General features: G+C 41.4%; 1 protein-coding gene across 2 annotated transcripts; it reads right to left on the bottom strand.

The window, feature by feature from the left end:
• Positions 1-7,231: 7,231 nt before the first annotated feature.
• COMMD8 (COMM domain containing 8) lies at positions 7,232-19,897 on the bottom strand. Of its 2 annotated transcripts, XR_012904305.1 has the most exons (6): positions 19,718-19,897; positions 15,688-15,843; positions 13,752-13,904; positions 10,647-10,802; positions 8,523-8,946; positions 7,232-7,723 (listed from the first exon to the last, which is right to left on the bottom strand). XR_012904305.1 is itself a non-coding variant. In XM_006111929.4 (5 exons), exons 1-5 carry the CDS (start codon positions 19,760-19,762, stop codon positions 7,703-7,705), a joined length of 531 nt encoding a protein of 176 aa, XP_006111991.2. In that variant the 5' UTR covers positions 19,763-19,896; the 3' UTR covers positions 7,232-7,702. The 2 variants fall into 2 exon arrangements, 1 of the variants encoding a protein (XP_006111991.2); XM_006111929.4 differs by lacking the exon at positions 8,523-8,946 and having other exon boundaries at positions 19,718-19,896.
• Between the last annotated feature and the right edge of the window lie 1,176 nt (positions 19,898-21,073).

Here is a 21,073-nt window from a genome sequence, read left to right as displayed (position 1 = left end):
ACCGATAATTTCTATAAACTCAGCACTGTACAGCTATATATTTATTTTAAATAATTATTTTTCATAGTTGTAAAGAAATGTACAAAGAGCATCAGCAATCATTTTAAATAAGATTTTTTTTTATTTTGGTTTGTAGATTCGCTAATTATATAGAGAGCTAGAATCCTTTTTTCATTATCTGAGAATTTCATTTGTCTAACTTTGATCTAGCAGGCAAAACAAAATGTTAGCTTATTTGTAGAGTGATATTGGAAAATAGTGCTAACAAGTGATGGCTTTACAATGCAGATATGATAAACCCTTGGTATAGTGACTATTTGTTGAGAAAAGGCCTGAATGAGAGTTAGGGATATGCAAAGGATGCAGGATTGGGCCCCGAGTCAGCAATTAGCTGCTATGCTTGATTCACTGTCTACACTGCAGTGTAAGCCTAGAGTTTGAACCTGGATGCAAGACTAACCCCCTTCCACCTACATATAAGTTGTGCTAACCCAGAGCTGTGACCCATTTCCAAGACTCCACAAAACTGGAGTTTGAGCATGAGCCAACCTGGGACCTAGGGTTGAAGTCTTATTGCTTTGTAGTGTTGGCACAGACCCACTGACTTCATGCCTGGGGTTCTCTCTACCCAGGGATAGAAGACCTGCAGCCTGGTCACATATGGCCCAGGTTAGATGAGTCAAGCTGATGGGGCTTGGGCTGTACAGATAAGAATCACTAGGGCTGCATCTAGACTGGCATAATTTTGCGTAAATACTTAACAGAAGTTGTTGTTCTGGGTTGTTCAAATATTCTACAGGACATAGTTACATTTGATTCTTTATTACATTTAAAAGAGCTTTACAAGGTACCTTTAGAATATCTTGCTGCCACAAAGGTTGATGTCAATATTTTACGAGTTACTTCTTGAACTGGATTCTACATTTTGATACATGACAATTTTCATACACGTCTCAGTACTGTGACTTTTATATACAGTGACTCAACAAAGCTCAAATGGACTAAATTGTGCAATTGTTAGTCAACTTCAATGGAAATTTTGTCTAAATTAATTCTGAAAATCAAAACATGCAAAATTGCAAAAGTAGCCATGCAATTGCAAAAAAAACCAACCAAACAAACAGAAAACTGTGAAAAAGGTGAACTCAAAAGGAGGCAGCACGTCTTCAAATGTGCATAAAACCAACCCTGTGGCACAGTCAATAATGAAGAACAAGCAAGCTCTGTAGAGAGTTAGAATCTCCTTTGTCATAATCTAAGAAAATCAAATAAGTCTAACTTTGATCTAAAAGACAATATAACATGTTGTTATAATTATGTGAGATGGTTTGCTCATGCAAACACACAGGCACCATAAGTAGGATCCATCTAAACAACATTTTTATAGGCAGAGACAGACAGATATGCACACACACACTGCGTGTATGCACGCGCATGTGCACCTGCCTATGTGTTGGTGAATGTGGAAAAGAAAAAGTGAACCTATGTTAAGATCAATTAATGGATTTATAGTTTTGTAGGTACACACACTGTAGCAATAAGCATGACGTAAATAGCTAAATAGATTTAGAATGCAATAAGGCCTGAAAATATGCAGAGAAACATGGAGATGAGTCAATTTGTGTGGTAGGAGCTAACAGGCTCGGCTTCCACTCTTTATATACTGAATGTACAAGGGTTAGATAAGAACAGATTATGTGTTTCCATACTGGTGTTTATTTTGCTCCCTCATGGTAGAAACTCATGTGACTGATGACAAACATTTTTCTTCACATTACAGTCCACCACATAACTAATTGCTTTCCCTTGAGTAGGTGGATATTTCTCAGATTTGTCCCCATTCTGCAGTTTAAACAGGGCTTGTTATGTGCAGTACAATGCTGTATGAGAACCTCCTGATAGGTCAAATGTCTTCTTTACTTACCCTGCCTCTTTTCATATAGCTTTCTAAGCACTGCTGAGTAGATGTTTAACACAAGCTCCTTGGTGTGTCCTCCAGGCTTCTTTAACCTTTGCCTGACTCTTCTCTGTATCTGTGAATTCTGAAGCTGATAGTTTACCAAGTTTTGTAGAAACTAGTTTGGATTCAGCCCAGTTTGATTTCTAGATGTACAATTACGGCATAGAAAAACAACTTCTCTTATGTGCCTGGGACTCTTCTATAGCACATAAAAAGACACGCTATTGCCCAAACATACCATAGAATACCATAGAAAAGTGGGCTCTTTCTTCTGTGGGTTTTTTATCCATTTCCTCTTATGTTTACTTAGGTCACTACGTGCCTTACATACAGGATGGTTTGGTCCTTTGTAAGGGACTTAAGGATTTGGCCACATTTCCTTCCAAAATACTACAAATTATAACTCCTCCCCTGTCTAGGCTTTATTCAATCCTGTAAGTGTTCATTCCCTGCTTTTTGGTCATTCACATACTTTAGTCAATGTTTACTGACAATATTTGCTACTTTTATAGAGCATATAGTTTAAGGAATGTAAAAAATAAATTTCCCATCAATTTCAAAATCTCTGTAAAATTGTATATTCAAAAAGTGTTACATTTTTATTATTGCTTCATTCTACCAGAAAGAAACAGTTTTTCATTTTCTTAATATACAGTAGAACCTCAGTTTCCAATACGATAGTTATGAACTGACCCATCAACCTCATACCTCATTTGAGCTGGAAGTGCACAGTGCCACAGCAGCAGGGGAAAAAAAACAAACTACTAAAAATAAAGAGAAAGCTTAATCAATTTGACAAAGTAAGGAAACAGTTCCCGTGCTTGTGTCATTTAAATTAAATGGTTTAAAAAGCAGCATTTTTTCCTGCATAGTAGTTTCAAGGGTGTTAAGTCAACATTCTTTTGTAAACTTATGAAAGAGCTAACACTTTGTTCAGTTACAGCCCCCATTCCCAAAGTGTTCTTAAATGTGATGCTCTACTGTATTCAACCTTCCCTGTTAAATGCTGCAGTAAATGGCAGGATACGAACAAGAAAACACTAAAATGTAAATAACACACCTGCAGTGTAATTAAAGCCATTTTTTCATAGCTTCAAAACATGTAATATAAAATGTAAGTATGTAAAATATTAGTATGCATCTTCCTAGCAACCAAATAAAAGCATTATTTTTAAATGTTTGATGTTAAAACTTACTTTGTATGAACTGAAGAGCATCTGACTTTCCATATTTTTTATAGTTTGAATGTAAAATCATTTGCAGCCTGTTTAAAATTATAGAAACCTTTGTTCTGAAGAATTTATTTACAATCTTTTTGAACAATAGATCTCTGAACCATCATGTAAACCTGCATAAAAGCATATTCTTGTACTAACTTAACCTACTCATTTTTACATCCTTTGATGTAGAGACCTTGTAAGCATTCAAAAGCTTTCTCTAATGCATTCATGGTATTTATAAACTGTTAAAAAAAGCAGCAAAGTTGTATTCTACTCAGAAATGTGCAGAATTGACTTAGCATTCATTTGTATAAATATTTGTATAGCAGCTATTTCTTACTTTTAGCACTGTAAATATAAGGAGCAAGTTTCTAGCCTGTTTGTAACTCCTTCCCCCATTCACAAAAAGGAGGTATGGATAATAAAATTATTAAATTAACAGTGAGGCCTCCTTTATCAAGAGTCTTTTGGTATGAATTTGGCCAGTTTTAATTAAAGCTAGTTTTGCTGTGCAGATCCCCACACTATTCCTGAGGAACCTGACGTACACATGGCCATATCCTACAACAATATCCATGCCTATGTGATGCAGATTACTATGGATTTGGGGGGCATGTACAATGATGAGAAAAATAGTCAAGGCCCACAATATCATTGTAAAGACAGCTCTTGGTAAAAGAATGTCCCCATCCTGCAGAAGATAAGCTAGTCAATCCACAAATGCGGATGGTCAGTTTGAAAAGAAGCCAGAGGTTTTACTTGAATATCTATATTTATGTCCATTAATTTATAGTCCTCTAAATTCAAGTGTTAGGAATTCCACACATACCTAGTCACCAGAGACAAATAAATATAAGGGAATATAGTCTCTCCTCCTTAAGTGAATCCTGTAAGAGGAGGAACATTTTCAACTTGCTGAATTTCAATTAAATTCTTCTTCAAGGAGAGGGATTGGAAAATCTGCAGAGAAGGGCAGAAGCATACGGTTATATTCTATAGCGTAATTACATGATTTTAGGGGCTCCTTTACGAGTACCCAGAATTAGGGATGTTAAGAGGTGGGTAATTGACTAATCATGTAATCGATACAATTTGTATTGACTACACGATTAGTCAATAAGGGAAGGTGCTCTGTGCCAGCTCACACGGATCCAGGAGCTATCCCCACTGCAGCTTTAATGTAGTAAGAGCTAAGTGCACAGGCAGCCCAGCTCCTACTACATTTAAACTGACAGAAGCAGTAGTGCAAGGGGGAGGGCAGACTGTACCACAGAGACAGTGCTGGGGGGGGGGGTGACCGGCTTTTAAGCCCGCTCCCCCCAGCACTGTCTCCTGTTCCCAATCTTGATACAGAGGCAGTGGGGGGGAGAGGGGGAGGGGAGCGAGTAGTCAAGTGCTTGACTACCTGATAAGCTTAGGCTTATCGGATAATCAAGTACTCAACTACTCACTTATATCCCTACCCAGAATTTCCTGAAAAAGAGGCCCCTTCATTGTACATCAAGTTGGGAACCTAAACTCCCTCTGCCTGCGCTAGGTGCCTTCAGAGCAGAGCAGCCCCCTGCTCACATCAGGTGGGGGATTGCTCCAGCCACTGCCGTTTACCAGGTGATGCTTACCAGTTTAACCATTCACATCCCTAATCTAAGCTATAAAATGTATATACGCTAATCAATAACTGATTGTTAATTTTATAAGCAACCCTATTCACTCATTTCATTTCAACAATAGAAAGACAAAAACAAAGCTAAAAAAGGAGTAACCACCTGAATATCTTTGAGCAAGTAACAAAATTGCTATATTTCAAATCAGAAAAAAAATCTAGTGTGTGTCTCTGCATCTAAAATAAATTGCTTGAAATTACATGTAGCTATTCTATGTGAAGTTTGCTTCTCTCTACTTCACTCTGCCTGGAAACACCATTACAATAATACAGTACACTAAGAATTAATTTGCAATCATTTCTGAAATTATGTAGTATTCTCAACATAAAATTAAATAGTGGTGGCTCATGGCTTCTTCATTAGCTTGCCATATGGAAAACACAAAGTATTTACACATTCATTTAATCACAAACACTATTCACAGTGGAAATAATCATATTTAAGGCAGATAATCAAAAAGTAATATATATTTTTATCAAGTAATTAAGGTAACATTATGAAGAAATTCACATATTTTATGCTGGCAGGGCTAATGTTTCCTTAGAGGGCCAGTTTCTGAAGAGATGCAAGTTGACAAAGCTCCATTAAATTAACACTGAAGCTACAATCAAATTATGCCAGGTGAGGCTCTGTCCTACAGAATGTTGTAGTGGCTGACTGTTTTCTCTTAGGCTACATCTATACTATGAGTTTCCTTGGCAAAAAATATGCTAATGAGGGACTCATTTGCATGAGTCATGATCTCATTTACATATTTTCTGCCGCTCCATTTTTGCACTAGGGGTTTTTGCACAAAAACAAGCAGTGCGGACATTTTCTTTTTGTGCAAAAACCCCTTTCTCTGCAAGATCAGTACATCTCTCTCATTAGTATATTTTCTGCCGAGAAAACATGTAGTATAAACATAGCCTTAGAGATGTAAATCTGAACCCAGGTCTTGCTTTCACACAAATCAATGAGAATCTCACCACTGACATTTGATGCTCTTGGTTCTTGTATCTGACAAATCACTGTTATCTGAGTAGGATAGCAGGATTCTGCCCTTTACATCACTTCCGCATCCTCTTGCTGAGGAAGTCACGCACACAAAATGTTGAAGGCAGATAACATCGTTTACTACAGTTCACAAGTAAAATGAATGCATAAATGTTTTTATTCTATTTAAATACAAGTAAATGTGTTTTAACAAAGCATGTAATAATTCAAATCGGATAGCATTTAGGTATCAAATTCTCTGCAGAAATGTGGGTTTTAATCTATTTTCCATGTAGCCTAAATCCTGCCCCCAACCTCTGCAGATGTGTAACACCCTCATAAAAATGGCCATAGTAAGTCAGACCAAAGGTCCTTCTTGCCCAGTACTCTGTCTTCTGACAGTGGCCAACACCAGGTGCTCCACAAGGAATAAACAGAATAGGTAATTGTCATCAAGTGATCCATCCCATCGCCCATTCCCAGTTTCTGACAAAGATAGGCTAGGGATACCATCCCTCCCCATCCTAACTAACAGCCATTGATGGACCTATCCATGAATTTATCTAGCTCTTTTTTTAATCCTATTATATTCTTGGACTTCACAACACCCTTTGTTAAGGAGTTTCACAGGAGTTTTACTGTGCAATGTGCGAAGAGTACCTTTTATTGGTTTTAAGCCAGCTACCTGTTAATTTTGTTTGGTGACCCCTTAGTTCTCTTGTTATGGGAAAGAATAAATAACTTTTCCTTAGTCACACTTTCCATGCTAGTTACGATTTTATAGACCTCTATTGTAGTCCACCTTAGTCATCTCTCTTCCAAACTGAAATTCCCCATCATTAATCTCCTCTCGTATGGCAGTTGTTCCATAGCCCTAATCATTTGTGGCCTTGTCTGAACTTTTTCCAATGCCAATATTTTTTTTTAAATGAGGCAACCAGATCTGCATACACTATTCAAGGTGGGGGTGCGCCAGGGATTTATATAGAGGCAGTAAGATATTCTCTCATTCTCTATGCAGAAAAACACTATGTTGGGTTGGGAGCACTATTTTGATCCCTATGTATAGCATTTATATTCCTAGATACTCTTTGGAAATAGCTGACCTAATGTTCCTCAAGGCCACCACTTGCTTTCATTTATTTATTTAGTGCCACGCTTGTCAGTTAAAAGCCAAGTGTTTCTTACTCAGAATTTGACACTAGTCCAGTTTGCAGAGCAGATTCAAGACAATTTTGAGAAACCCACAAGACACAGGTAGGAAGGTTCTGAATGTTTAACGATTTTTATGTCTCACGGGTAGCCATGTTGGTCTCTAAGAAAACAACAAGGAATCCCGTGGCGCCTTAAAGACTTATAGATTTATTTGGATATAAGATTTCATGAGTAAAAACCACAATGTTTCAAAGCCATTAACCATGTAAAGCATCGACTGTTTATTACTTTGCTAATCAAAAGTATCAAATATTTATGTTATGGGACACTGATATGCTTATCCTTCCCAGGACGACAACTCATACGACGATGAAATAAGTTATTGTAGAGGCAAGATTTCTTATTCTGAAGAAAAACAATTTTATGTACATCTTCAAAATCTCTTCTCCAAAAGTAGCACTTAATTTTTCCATAATGCTGCTGCAGTCTTTCATAGGCTTATACAACCATCAGCATTTTCTATAAGGCAACTGTGTTTGCAGTCTAGTGGACAGCAGGTTTTCTTCCCCCACCCAAGTTGGCGATAGATCTTCTAGTCTGCATCAGTGTTGCTTAACTCAGTACTTAAGAGCATCATTACTCTTCCACTTTATAGAGTACATCTCCATTCTCTTTGCAGTCTTTCATGGAACCATCACCAACAAGTGTCACTGATAATCAAAATCTTCTCATTTCAGTTGCAAAATGACCTTCAGAAAGAAAATGAAAGAAGGATGAGGCTCAGTTACAATCAGGGCCAGAGTCACAGGCTCGAGAAGCCTAGACAATACCTTACAGTCTTTGCAGGCTCTCAGAGAAGTGACTCACTCTATGAATGGTGCCCAATGTCTGCTGTGCAGAGTGAGAAACCTGCTGGTACTTGATTGCAAGTATGAGAGCCTGCCATCCCCATCCTTTATCTTATCTTCCCCTACATCCCTAAGAAGAAAGAAGACCAAGCTAGAATCTGCTGGAGCCTGGTCTAAAGGAGCCCTGGCTGGGTAGTCCAGATTGTGAAGAGCAGCTGTTCCTTTCACTTAATTTGTGGGGTGCCCAGAGGCCTCAAAGTGCCCCTATTATCAGCTCTGAAAAGGCCCCACAGGAACTGCTGCCAACCGCTTAGGAGCCTGCTCTGCACCAAGAAGGAGCAGTTCCTATAGGTAGCCATAAAACTACCCCTAAGACCACAAAAATGCCACCACAGGACATAAATGGAAGTACTTAAACAACAAATAGTCTTGGAGCACTTTAAAGACTAAGAAAACATGTAGATGGTACCATGACCTTTTGTGGGTACAACACACTTCTTCAAATGAATGGAATTATCAAAGGTCCAGTTTCAAAAAATAGGGGTGGGAAGAGAAGGGAAAAAAGGGAAAGAAATAGTCTCCGTGCTACATGAAGCTGATGAAGAAGTTTCAAACTGTTCTTAAGTACCCATTATTTGGATTTTTATATCACTAAGATGTGGAATGTAGAGGGCCATACTGCCAATGTCCTTATTCATACCTTTGTGATAGGAATCAAACCTGTAAATGAAGTTAAAATCCAAGGCTTCCCTGTGTTTTGGCTTGTGGAATTGGCCTGAAACAACACAGTGATTTGGAGATCCATTAATGAGAGCCCGGGCAAGATAACATTTTCCCCAGCTGATTTCTGTGTGTTAACTTTTCAGATATCTGATCGGTGTCCATTAATTCTTTCCCATAGCGACTGTCCAGTTTGGCCAATATACATGGCAGAGGGGCACTGCTGGTATTTGATGGCATAGATCACATTAGTGGATTTGCTGTTAAATGAGCCTCTGATGTGGTGATTCATGTGGTTAGGTCCTGTGATATCGCTTGTACAGATGTGTGGACAGAGTTGGCATCAGGACTGATTGCAGGGGTGGGTTCCTGGATGATTATGATGGAGGTGTGCAGCATGGTTACTGGAAAGAATACACAGGGAAGACTTGGAACTTAATTTCATTTATAGGTTTGATCACAAAGGTATGAATAAAGACATTGGCTGGATGGCCCACCACATCGTAACAATATAAAAAAACCACAAATGGGTACTTAAGAACAATTTGCAACTTCTCTATCTGCTTCATGTAGCATGGAGACTAACGGACTATTCCTCCCTCCCTTTTTATTTCTATTCCCTCCCCCTCTCTCACCCCCTATTTATTTAAAAACTGGCCCATTCATCTGAAGAAGTGGCTTGTGCCCAAAAAAGCTCACGATAGTCTTTTGCTAGTCTACGGTCTTGCTAGGTCTTTAAGGTGACTATTTGTTGTTTATGTTTTTCCAGTTACAGACTAACTCAACAGTGCTAACAAATCACTGTACCTTAAATAAATGCTGCAATTTGGTTGAAAATGCCTCCAAATGCACATGGTAGCATCAACAATTGTACAAGTCAGACAATATCACCCCTTTCCCTATCATCTTGCCACTCAAAGCATATTTAAATTACTTTCTTCCCCTTATTTTCTACTCTTTCCATTGTCCAATTTGGAACCATTCCAGGGTATTTCCTCTCCATTCAAATTAAATTTTTCATTGTCAGACATTGCCATTCTCAGTGTACAATACCCTTTCTATCTGTTCTATTAGCCCACAAGAATTGGATTGCTTGATCTAGATTAACTCATGGAATGTATCAGTTGGTTTCTAGTCACTGATGTTTTGTGATGGTCAGGAGAAAGTTCTGTTTTCAGATCATTCTGTATGTGGCTCTCAGCTAAATCATTGTTCCTTTCATATTTTATTCTGCTCTCGACAACTTTTAAGACATTTTGATCCTTTAAAAAAAAAATCTTAAATGAGCCAAAATGTTCCATAGAATCTCTATGATAATTCCATACTCCGATAAGAAGAACATAGCAGTAGGGATATATTATCGACCACCTGACCAGGACAGTGATAGTGACTATGAAATGCTAAGGGAGATTAGAGAGGCTATCGAATTAAAAAAAACTGGATAATACTGCGGGATTTTAACTATCTCCATATTGACTGGGTACACCTCACCTCAGGACAGGATGCAGAGATAAAATTTCTTGATACCTTAAATGACCGCTTCTTATGTTCTTACCCTCAAGTGTCTATTGTGCTAGTGGCATTCCTGCCTCTGTGGAAAGAGTGGGTACATTTGCCAAGGAACTTGCTCTAACACACAGCATCAAGAACATTTTGCTAGGTAGCAACATCAAGGATTCAGTCTTGCTATACAGAACCAGACAGGTAACGATGGTAATCAAACACTATGAAACGAAACAATATAAAAGGAGCGTACAAAATTTTGGGCCCAGGCCAAAGAGCTCAAAGTAGGGGTAGAGTAGCAGAGGAAGAAAGTTTGATCCAAGTCATCTAGTGCTCGTGACAAAAAGATGTAAACTGTTTATTAAAGGAAATATGATTTTTATAAAACTACCAGAGAAATTAAGCCTGTTAAAGATAAACAAACAGACATAGTAATAACCGCTAGTTACACAGAAGCATATTCCACTACCAAGTCATTTCCTATATGGTGTTGGCAAAACACTAAAGAACAGGAAAACTGTAGTGTAAAAATGATTTTAGTACTAAAAATGAATTAGTACCTAATTATGAAAAGATGTAATAAAAAGCCAGTAAGAAATACCTTATTAGCTACTTCCAGTGCATTTATTAGGTTCTGCAGTTCCTCCTTATTCATTTCTATAGAGACTGGCTTAATTTCACCATTTTCTTTCACATCCAGATCAAGGTTAAGAAGTGGCATTTGCAACATGGAGATCTTATCACTGGAGAGAGCAAGCTGTACAAGATGATAAATTAAAAATCATTTAAAGTAGAGTCATTAAATGTTATATATCCACCATGCCACCACATCTACATTTTATCTTGAAATGGCACTATCAGGATAAATGTTAAGTACTTTTTCTTGTTAATTATACCCATCCTTTTTGAAGTCTAAAACTTTCATTCTGTTTCTTTAGCAAACAATTATTTTCTCCTCCATTGCACAACAGTTTGTTAATGCAATATTGTTCAAAGATGACAAGCTGCTAGCATTTTTTGTTATAGGTAACAGCACTGAACCATGTGTTTTGAAAAATCAATCCTCGAAACTTATATTGCATGAACTTTGCAATCACAAAAACTTTTAAAGCAGACCCACTTCCTCAGATCAAATTCTGGAAGAGAATTGGCATGACCATATATACCAAAGGAATACAATGAAAAAAAAGAAAAAAAAAGTGAACACATTATAAAACTGACATGCCAATGTCAGTCATGCCAATTCTCTTCCAGAATTTGATCTGAGGAAGTGGGTCTGGCCCACGAAAGCTCATCACCTAATAAACCATCTTGTTAGCCCTTTCTTTTGTTTCAAATAAGAGAAAATCTATAAAATCAAAGCTGATGTGGAAAAAGTAAATAAGGAAGTGTTATTTACACCTCATAATATTATGGGTCATGAAATAAAATTAGTAGGCAGCAAATTTAAAAAACAAACAAACAATTAACCTGTGGAACTCTTTCCCAGAGGATATTGTGAAAGCCAGGGTGATAACTAGGTAAGTTCTTGGAGGATAGACATCAATGGCAGGATAGGCAGGGATTCAAAACCATGCACCCTGAAGAGTCCCTAGCCAGCTTGCCAGAAGCTGGGAGTGGACTACAGGGGACGGATCACTTTATGACTACCTGTTCTGATCATTCCCTGAGGCACCTGGCATTGGACAGTGTCGGGAAACAGGACACTGGGCTAGACAAACAACTAGTCTAACCCAGTTATGGATGCTAAAATGCAATTACTTTCCTAATTGATTAGTCAACAGATTGTCTATCGACTAGTCAATTAGTCTATAAGAGAAGGCAGTAGCAGCGCTCTGTCTGGCTAGTGCCAGTTCACAGCATAACCTCCCCAGCTGCCGCTCTGCACTGCACACCCTAGGGAAGCCATGCACAAAGGCAGTAAGTTGGTCCCTGCTCCATGTGTTTCTTTTAATTCATTACCCCCCCCCCCCCCCCACACACACACACACACACACAGACCAGGCTGAATGAAAAGAAACACATGGAGCAGGGACCAACTCATCGCCTTCGTGCACAGCTTCCCTAGGCTGTGCAATGCAGAGCAGCAGCTGGTGTCTGTGTGTGCTATCCTCATTGAAAAGAAATGCGTGGAAGTACCACCAACTCAGCAAGCTGGCTTCTCTTGGCTGTATGATGCAGAGTGGCAGCTGGGGGGGGGGGAATAATTAATGGATAGTGCTAATCAATAAGCTCCTGCTTATCAGTTAGTCAACTAGTTGATTAGTTACTAACATCCCTAGACCCAGTATGGCCATTTTTTAGTGTTTTTTGGAGTTTCCAATAAAACACTGCAACTGATCAAATACAATTTAACAAGTATACAATTTTACAAATATTGGTAAAATGGTGTATCAATGTTCTTCTACTATTTAATCAGCTCTAGTACAAGTTATTTTTTAAAAAATGTAATAGAAAGTTTATTGACAATTTTGCAACTAAATACAGTACAGAGCTTTAATCCATTAAATTGCTGGATATGGAGTGGTGCATGCATGTTTTACACTAGATAGTAAACACTGAATACACTTTTCCATTTGCTTGGTAGTATTCCCATATACCAAATACAAAGAGTCTGTGACTTGGCTTTGGTTATGTACAACTATGGGAAGGCAACTTTTTCTATAACAGCAGCATTTCCTGATTTTAATAAATTGCATAGGTGATTAATGAGAATAAGGATAAAGCAAAAAAGTGATTCACAGAGAAGGAAATAGCTTTAAATTAGTTCAGATAGTATATTTATTCAGAATGAATTAACCTGAATTTAAAAAAAGAGAAGAAAAAGGAAAAAAGAAAAAAACCTCAGTAAAGAGAAAGTAATAAGAAATTGCAGGCATCAAGTGAGTGTTTTTATAGGTCTGGTTTACAGTCCTGTCAGCAGTAAATTGAATCGGTGAGATAGATACTTAACAAGTAGTCTCATCTGAAGCACTATCAGCTTCAGTAAATCCTGGTCCAGTTAGAAGCTGACTGGGTTCAAAAACATTTTCAGCACAAAGTATCTACAGTGCTAGTCAAGACAAAAAGCTTATTTAACAAGGACAGATAAACATACATGTTATCAATATTATATCTATCTGTCATGCACTTCTGGGCACTTAATATATTTATACAAATATTCTTCTAACTTTTAGAAACACTGTTCTTATTAATAAAATAAAACTAAATTCAACTTATTTCAATCTATCCCTTAAAGGTATGTACATCTAGTGCAGGGATGGGGAAGCTAAGGCCCAGGGGCCAGATCTGGCCCTGATTTGTCTAAGGTTCAGCAGCCCCCAATGCAAATAAGGTTACCCACTCCTGATCTAGTGGATTTTTTTTTACGAGTCAGAATTCCATCTGGTATTCATGTAGCATTACTTTATTTTATTCTAAGTAAAGGATTCTTCTATCCAAATTTCCCAGGGCTGGACTCAATTTTGATGAACAGTTGCAAATTCAATATGTAAGGAGAATCAAAATCTTTAAAATATTCAAGAGATGGTAGTAATTGCAAACATGAGCTCATTTTCATGAGCTGTAGGTCTTCCCAGCTATTCTTCTACTCTGGATTTCTGGTATCCAGACAAGTCTAACCTTTCCTCTGAATGAGGCAGCTTACCAGAGGCTGTGTATGTAGCCTTTTAAGCTCCAGAGCGTAAGGAACACAGATAAGTCTCACCTTTAACTGCCAGTCAAAATCCTGTAGCTGAGCAGAGGAGATTGCATTTACGCTTTCTATCAGTGCATGCCTGATTTCTTCCTTTCTGCCTTTCAAGCATTTCATGATTGCTTCCTGATAGCTTGAGCTCAATTCATTCAACTGCTGAACAGCCTTCAAATATCAGTAAAAAGAGTTTTAATTAAGAAGCAAAAAAGGTTATATTTACAATAGAAAATAGATGTATTGGGTAAAAAGCCAAAACAGTAACTGCTACCTGGAGTTACTTTCAGTTTATGCCCTTGCCACTGGGTCACAATGGCAGACCATGAAGATAAGCAACTACCAAAGCACCCTCAGAAACATTGGCATTTTTATTCACTAGAAAGCCTTGTTTATATACTAGAGAAATGTGTCAAGTGTTTACTCACTGTTGCTAATAATGATTAAGTTGAATACTCTTGAGCAGGGATCTGCAACCTATGTCTCTCAAGCCAAATATGGCTCTTGTCATTCCCAAAATACATGCAACTTTTTAAATTAAAATGAAAAATGAATTCCAATTTTTAAAAACATGTAAAACTCATGTAGCTTGAATGCATGCATAAACCTAAATTTGACCAGTTATGATGTAAACTTCAAAGAAATGTGCAAAAAGATGCAGCAGCAGAAGTCCCATTAAATAAGTCTGTGAGAACAATGTTTCATATATTAATCATGTCAATTATTAATAATATTAGGTTGAATGCAAATGGGCATTCTTACACAGCTCTTCATTCTGAATTTATGTCGTTTGGCTCTGGCTTGAAAAGCTTGCCAACCCCTGCTCTTGAGGCTTGAAGAGTTCAAGGAAGTTTCCCCATTAATGCCTTTTTCCCCACAGATTTTCCCCATTTGTGTCAGTATGGTATGTAAACGAACTAGTCATGTTTATCTCTTTGTGTACTAGCATCACAACTGTAGATTATACATGAGCAGGGTTCGACAAACTATACAATCTACTCGCCTGTGGAGAGTAGATTTCAGCCGAACGCCCCATTCATTCGCGGTGCGTGCATGTGCAATGTGGCTCTTGCGCATGCGTAGTACGGGACTAGTGAGTGGTTTTCACCGCCACGTGTCAAGCCCTGTACATGAGTGATATTGTATTCAAACACAGACTAAAGAATGGTCTCTCAAGAGGATATGATTTAGTAGTTAAGATGCACTTCTTAAAAGAAAAGCTCCAGTCAGAATCTATTGAGGTACCCTTAAAAAAGGTAACTCTCCCAGTGCTAGTTGGAAAGGACATACTGTTTATCTGTCACTCAGATACCCCCATACACTTTTGAGCTAGCATTCTGGTTGCTTCCTCCCTGCTATCTATAAAATGAAATTATTAAATACTTAACTGTATTTATGAGAGCCTACAACTTTTCCTCAAAGTTAGGTACACTAGGTCTTTCACAATATCAATACCTCCACCTCATTTCTGCTCAGCCTCTCAATAGAATTAGGGATGTTAACTGACTAGTCAATGGGATTTCCATTAACTATTAGATTATTCTAAAAAACACCTCTGCCTTTGAACTGCAGCAAGAGCCCTCCTGCGTTCTTGCTAAAGTTCAAAAGCAGAAGCCCCACATGGAACATTTCAAAAGCAGAATCACAGCAGAAGCAGTGCAAGCAGAGACTGCTTTAGTCCCCTCCCACGCGGTTTCCACTGTGCCTCTACCTCCACTGTCCCCCGTGGAGATGGTGCTGGGGGGAACCGGCTTCTAAGCCAGCTCCCCCGCTCCAGCACTGGCTACTGCTCCCCCCCTTACTGTCTCTTTCTGATAGATCTGGCCTATTCTATTACTACCCAGATCCTATAGTTATCATATGAACCCCTACTTAAAATATATATTTCAAGATAGAACGGCAATAGCACTAGACTTGATAACAGAGTCTCAAATCTAGTCAATGATAGTCCCACCTCTTCTTCTGACAGATTTTTTCCAACTGTAGTTTTGAAGTATGATGTTGATTCTTCTAAAACCTCCATCCATTCTGTCAAATTCCAAATATTGCCATAATCTTGATATCGAGAATATGCACGGCCACATATACCATCTACTACCTGATGAAGGAACTGGGGGGAAAAGAAAACCACAGCTTTTATGGTCTCGCACAAGAAGAAAGCTTCAGTAGACATTTCAGGTATTACTGATGCCTCAGCAGCTGGATACTGAATGAAAGCCATCCCACTCTGGTGTAAAGGCATAATGTAAAGCCAGAAGGATCATATTTTGAAAAAATGTTACAAATTAAAAAATTAAGAGATCCTGACTAAAGGTGATCCTTAAACAGTCACACAATGCTTTTCATGAGGAGTTACGTTTCATTACCATGAATTATGCATCAAGCCTCTATCTAGATTTTTTTTCTTCATTTCCCATCTTCTGTTATGTACTACAGGCAGTCCCCGAGTTACGCGGATCTGACTTACGTCGGATCCGCAGTTACGAATGGGGCCCTCCCTCTCCCTGGTCTCCAGCAGACCAGGGAGAGGAAGCAAAGCGGCGGAACACACAGGCAGCGGACAAGGCTGTCCGCTGCCCGCGTGCTCCGCGGCTTTGCTCTCCTTCTGCAGACCAGGGGGACGGGGAGCAAAGCAGAGCAAAGCCACCGAGCCCGAGGGCAGCAGGACAGCCACGGCACGTCTGGGCTGTCCCGCTGCCCCCGTGCTGGACCAACCCGGCAGCACCCCAGCTGCTCTGTCCCAGGCATCCCCAAGTCAGCCGCTGCTGAAACTGACCAGTGGCTGACTCCAGGAAGCCCCTGCCCCCGGCTTCCTGGAATCAGCCGCTGATCAGTTTCAGCAGCAGCTGACTTGGGGATGCCTGGGGTTCTTAAGTTGAATCTGTATGTAAGTCAGAACTGGTGTCCAGATTCAGCCACTGTTGAAACTGATGAGTTTCAGCAGCGGCTGAATCTGGACGCCAGTTCCGACTTACATACAGATTCAACTTACGAACAAACCTACAGTCCCTATCTTGTACGTAACCCGGGGACTGCCTGTATTAAACTATCACTGAGTTTCACCTGAGTAAGATATAATGATCTCTCTGAAGTACTCTGAAATCTTCAAAATCAGAAGTATAACATAAATATGAGATGTTAATAAATGAGTAACAACGGCTACCACAATTCTCCATTACCCAACTCACCAGCCACTTGCATTCAGAAACTCTCCCCTAGTTTCTCTATTCTCAAAGTTCAATGCAGCAAACGTTTACTTTGTGGCTAAAAAGGACTCACTAATACTTCATTTAAACAAAAATCAACAATAATCAGAGCTGCTGTGACTAGGGACGTTAGCGACTAGTCACTTCCTTTACCCCTTGCTGCCTCTATCAGAGAGAGGTAGCAAAAGGTGGAGGAAGAAGCAGGAGCCAGTGCTGGGGGAAACTGGCTTTAAGGGCAGGGAAGGCAGAGGAACAGTGGGGAAATGGCATGAGCGGGCACTGATTCAGTCCCCACCCCGGCATCGGTTCCCAATGTCAGCGCTTCTGTTTTTGAAATATACAAGAGCCTTCCAGGTTGCAATGATCACTGCACCTCTCCATTTTAAACCCAGTAAGAGCCCACTGGTTCTTACTACGTTTAAAATGCAGAGCAGCAGCATGGGTGGCGCTGGAGCCAGCTCCTGAAGCTACCTCCGCTGTGGCTCTCCACAGCAGCGCTTTTCAACTAATCATATAGTCGATACAAATAGTCAATACAAATCATCAGGGAGGAAAGTCATAACACAAAAGCAAATTAAATACTTGGCAGTTGTGAGGAAGAATCTCTCAAATGCTTTATTTGTACTCGTAGAAAAGTTCAAGAATATTTTCACTAGTCTTCTAATAAAGATATTTCTCTTATTAAATATAAAATTGCCAAACATGTATGTGTCTGGACAGTGTTTTGTCCATTAGACATAGCTGTTAACACTGAAGAAAGATACTGTCATTATGAATAATTCTCTGAAGACATCCATTCAGTGTGCAGTGGCAGTCAAAAGAAGAGAACAGAATATTGAGAATCATTAAGAAAGGGATAGATAATAGGACAGAAAATATTGCCTATATGTAATTCCATAGTATGCCCACATCTTAAATACTATGCAAAGATGTAGTTACCTCATCTTAAAGATGTAATAGAATTGGATGAGGTTAAGAGAAGATCAACAAAAATGATTGGGGGATGGAACGGCTTCTATATGAGGAAAGATTAATAAGACTAGGACTTCTCAACTTGGTAAAGAGACAATTAAAAGGAAATATGATGAGGTCTATCAAATCATGATCGGTGTGGAGAAAGTAAATAAGGAAGTGTTATTTACTCCTCATAACTCAAGAACTAGGGGTCACCAAATTGAAATTAATAGGCAATAGGTTTTAAACAAACAAAAGGAAGGATTTTTTCACAAAACATGCTGTCAAGCTGTGGAACTTTTTGCCAGAGGATGTTGGAAAGGCCGAGACTATAACAGTATCAAAAAAGAACTAGATAAGTTCATGGCAGATAGGACCAGCAAGGCTATTGGCTAGGATAGCCAGGAATCATGTCTCCTGCCTCTGTATGCCAGACTCTGGGAATGGGCAACCAGGAATGGATAACTCATGTTTACTTCTTCTTAAAAAACAAAAACAATGAAGTCTAGTAGCACCTTAAAGACTAACAAAACATGTGGATGGTATCATGAGCTTTTGTGGGCACAACCCACTTCTTCAGGTGACTGGAGTATTACAAATCCAGAGCCAGGAATAAATAAGGGAAGGGGGTAGGGCAAAAGGGGAGGGGGGGGAGGAAAGAGGAAGGGAAGAAAAAAAAATAGAGTGACAGTGAGTAGATGGTTCAAGTAGTTAAGAAGCTGATAAGAACAATTAGCACCTCCATTGTTTGGTTGGGTTGTTTTTTTTTTTTTTTTTGTTTAGTTTTTAGTCTGTAACTAGAAAAACTAAACTAACTCGGCTACCCCTCTCATTACTTGTTCTGTTCATTCTCTCTTTAGGGCACCCCGTAAATGTCAGAAGACAGAATACTGGCCTATATTGACCTTTGGTCTGACCTACTATATCAGCTCCTACATAAGAACCAACAAGTTGAATAGAAGGGCTCAACAGGAGAAAGATTTGCCCAGCTCATTTTATTAGGGTTTGATTGATACAGCCTCACTCAAACTTACATTTAAAGACATGCATACCAATACCCTTTCCTCACAATTAAAGGTATTTGTCTCAGTACTTCTAAAAAGTTAAAACCCGATCATACATTATAGTAAGCAGAGAGAATCCTGATCCATACGGAAACGGGTCCTCTAAATTTCCACTGGGTGCTTAACCCATTTTGAGAGGGTAGAAAAAAAGGAAACCTCCGCGGCGACATGGTAAGGGTCCGTTGTCCTGAACGACCTTCCCTTCATAGACAACAAGTACCTATGCCTAACCTACTGACAATACTGACCAAAGAAATTCTGTCCTTAGAGCTCACTAAAACCGCCACGTGTGCTGGTTTGGGGAGTCCATTGCAGACAGGTGCGGGGCGATGGGGCGACATGCAGCAGCGCCCCGCACTAGACGCGACAGTGTCACAGCTGTAGCGCCAGGTCGGGCCTCGGAGCCGGGCTGGGCGCACCCGTGGCGGGCAGGGCGGCTCCTGTCACCCTGGCGCGCTGAGCAATTCGGGGCGCCTGCCTGGTGCTGGCCTACAGCCCGGGGGCTGGCCGCCCCACCCGGGACCAGGCCGGAGACGGCCCCTAGCGGGCTGCGGCGCCGAGACCGCTGACGCGCTGCATGAGGCTGTGAGGCGCGCCCGGGGCGGGTGGGGGGGCGCCAGGCCAGGGCTCAGCCTGGGCGCTGCGAGCCGGGGCGGGGCTGAGGGCGGCCGGGGCCCCGGCGCCACAGAACGCAGCCCGCCCGCCCTGCGGCGGGGGAGGGGTCAGGCAGGGCGCGGGAAAGAGGCCGGTCCGGTCTCACCTTCAGGATCTGATCAGCCGGGAGCTTCTCCAGCAACAGCAGCATCGTTGCTTCGCGCCTGCGCCGAGTCGAGGGCGAGGCGAGCGAGAGCGCGTGACCCCAACGCTCCAGCCCGCTCCGGACGTGCAGTGAGAGACCCTAGTAGTCGGGCTTGGGCGAGCTGTAGAGCGCATGCGCAGCACCGACGGGACTCAGCGGGGCGGAGTCTGGGCGGGGGTGCGCAGGAGCAGTGAAGGGGGTGGAGTGTGTCTGGGCGCAGCGGCCTGCGGGCGGGGAGGGGTGAGACGCAGCCGCTGGGGGCGCTGCTGGGCGCGCTGTGTCCGGTGCTGTCTGGCCAGCGCGTGCAGAGCGGTGGCCTTAGTGGCGCTGCTGCGCTAGCGAGTTGGGGAGTGACGGGCTAACCGGTTCGCCTCGCCGCGAGCAGCTCCCGCCCAGCCGCGCCGCGTAAGCGGTTATCTGGTTAATTGCAGTGTTTAGCTAGTTGATTAAGCGGGATTTTACCTCCCTGCGCTCCCCACCCCTGTTCTCGGGGGGCGTTTACAGCTTCATAGTGGGGGTCACGTTATATTTTGGGCAGGGCGCGATAGTGCCTGTTAGGCTTCTCTAGCCAGTGCCAGGAGGCAGCCAGACTGGACTGGGGACTCGGCGGTGGGCACCAGAGCGGGCTTTAGGAAGTGCAGGGCCCAATTCGAACCGTTTCAATGGGGCCCCAGCAGCCAGGATTTTTTGTTGACCCCCCCCCCCCAAAAGAACCATAGCACACAAAACCAGTCACAGCCCCCCCTTTAAATCTCCTGCCTTCCCACCAAACTACCCAGGGGCCGACTCCCCCTCCCGCAGCGCAGAGAAATCCCTGTGACCCACAGAAGCCGCCGTGCTCCTCTGGGGCCCATGCCCCCTCCTGCAGTGCGCCTGGCACGCCAGCACACTTCCAGCTTTAGGGCGTAGGGCCCTCTTGCTTTAGGGTGCGGGGCCCTTTTCGGCACGGGGCCCGATTCAGAGTAATCAGGCGAATCGGCCTAAAGCCAGTCCTGGTGGGCGTTGCCACTCAGGCAGCAGGGAGCTGGAGAGGAGCCCCCAGTGGGCGGAATAGGTCTGGAAGAGGCTGAGAAGATCGGACGTAAATGCTGGCTGCAGATCTGCATCGGACTTTGCACGGGGAGACGGTGCAAAAGGCCCTAGTGAGAGAGACTGGTGGGGATCTGTGCAGGCTCCTGTTTGCACAGAAACAGGACTGGAGAGGACAGTCTGGGGCCTGAAGAGCCCTTACTTTGGGACTCAACTAAGAATTGCTGTTACTTTGAACTCTTTACTGCAGAGGTCCCCAATGCGGTGCACGCGGGCACCATTTCTGTA

Source organism: Pelodiscus sinensis, chromosome 5 (assembly GCF_049634645.1).
Source record: "Pelodiscus sinensis isolate JC-2024 chromosome 5, ASM4963464v1, whole genome shotgun sequence".
Lineage (NCBI taxonomy): Eukaryota > Metazoa > Chordata > Testudines > Trionychidae > Pelodiscus > Pelodiscus sinensis.
The sequence above is the reverse complement of the archived record's forward strand: the minus strand, read 5'-3'. Positions and strand labels throughout refer to the sequence as shown.

Bases quoted from the DNA above. Each gene is read 5' to 3' on its own strand.
- COMMD8 (XM_006111929.4), bottom strand. From the start codon at position 19,762: ATGCTGCTGTTGCTGGAGAAGCTCCCGGCTGATCAGATCCTGAAG. The intron at 15,844-19,717 runs GTGAGACCGGAC...TTTTCCCCCCAG, and splicing joins CGGCTGATCAGATCCTGAAG to TTCCTTCATCAGGTAGTAGA. The intron at 10,803-13,751 runs GTGAGACTTATC...CATCTTGTACAG, and splicing joins ATTTTGACTGGCAGTTAAAG to CTTGCTCTCTCCAGTGATAA.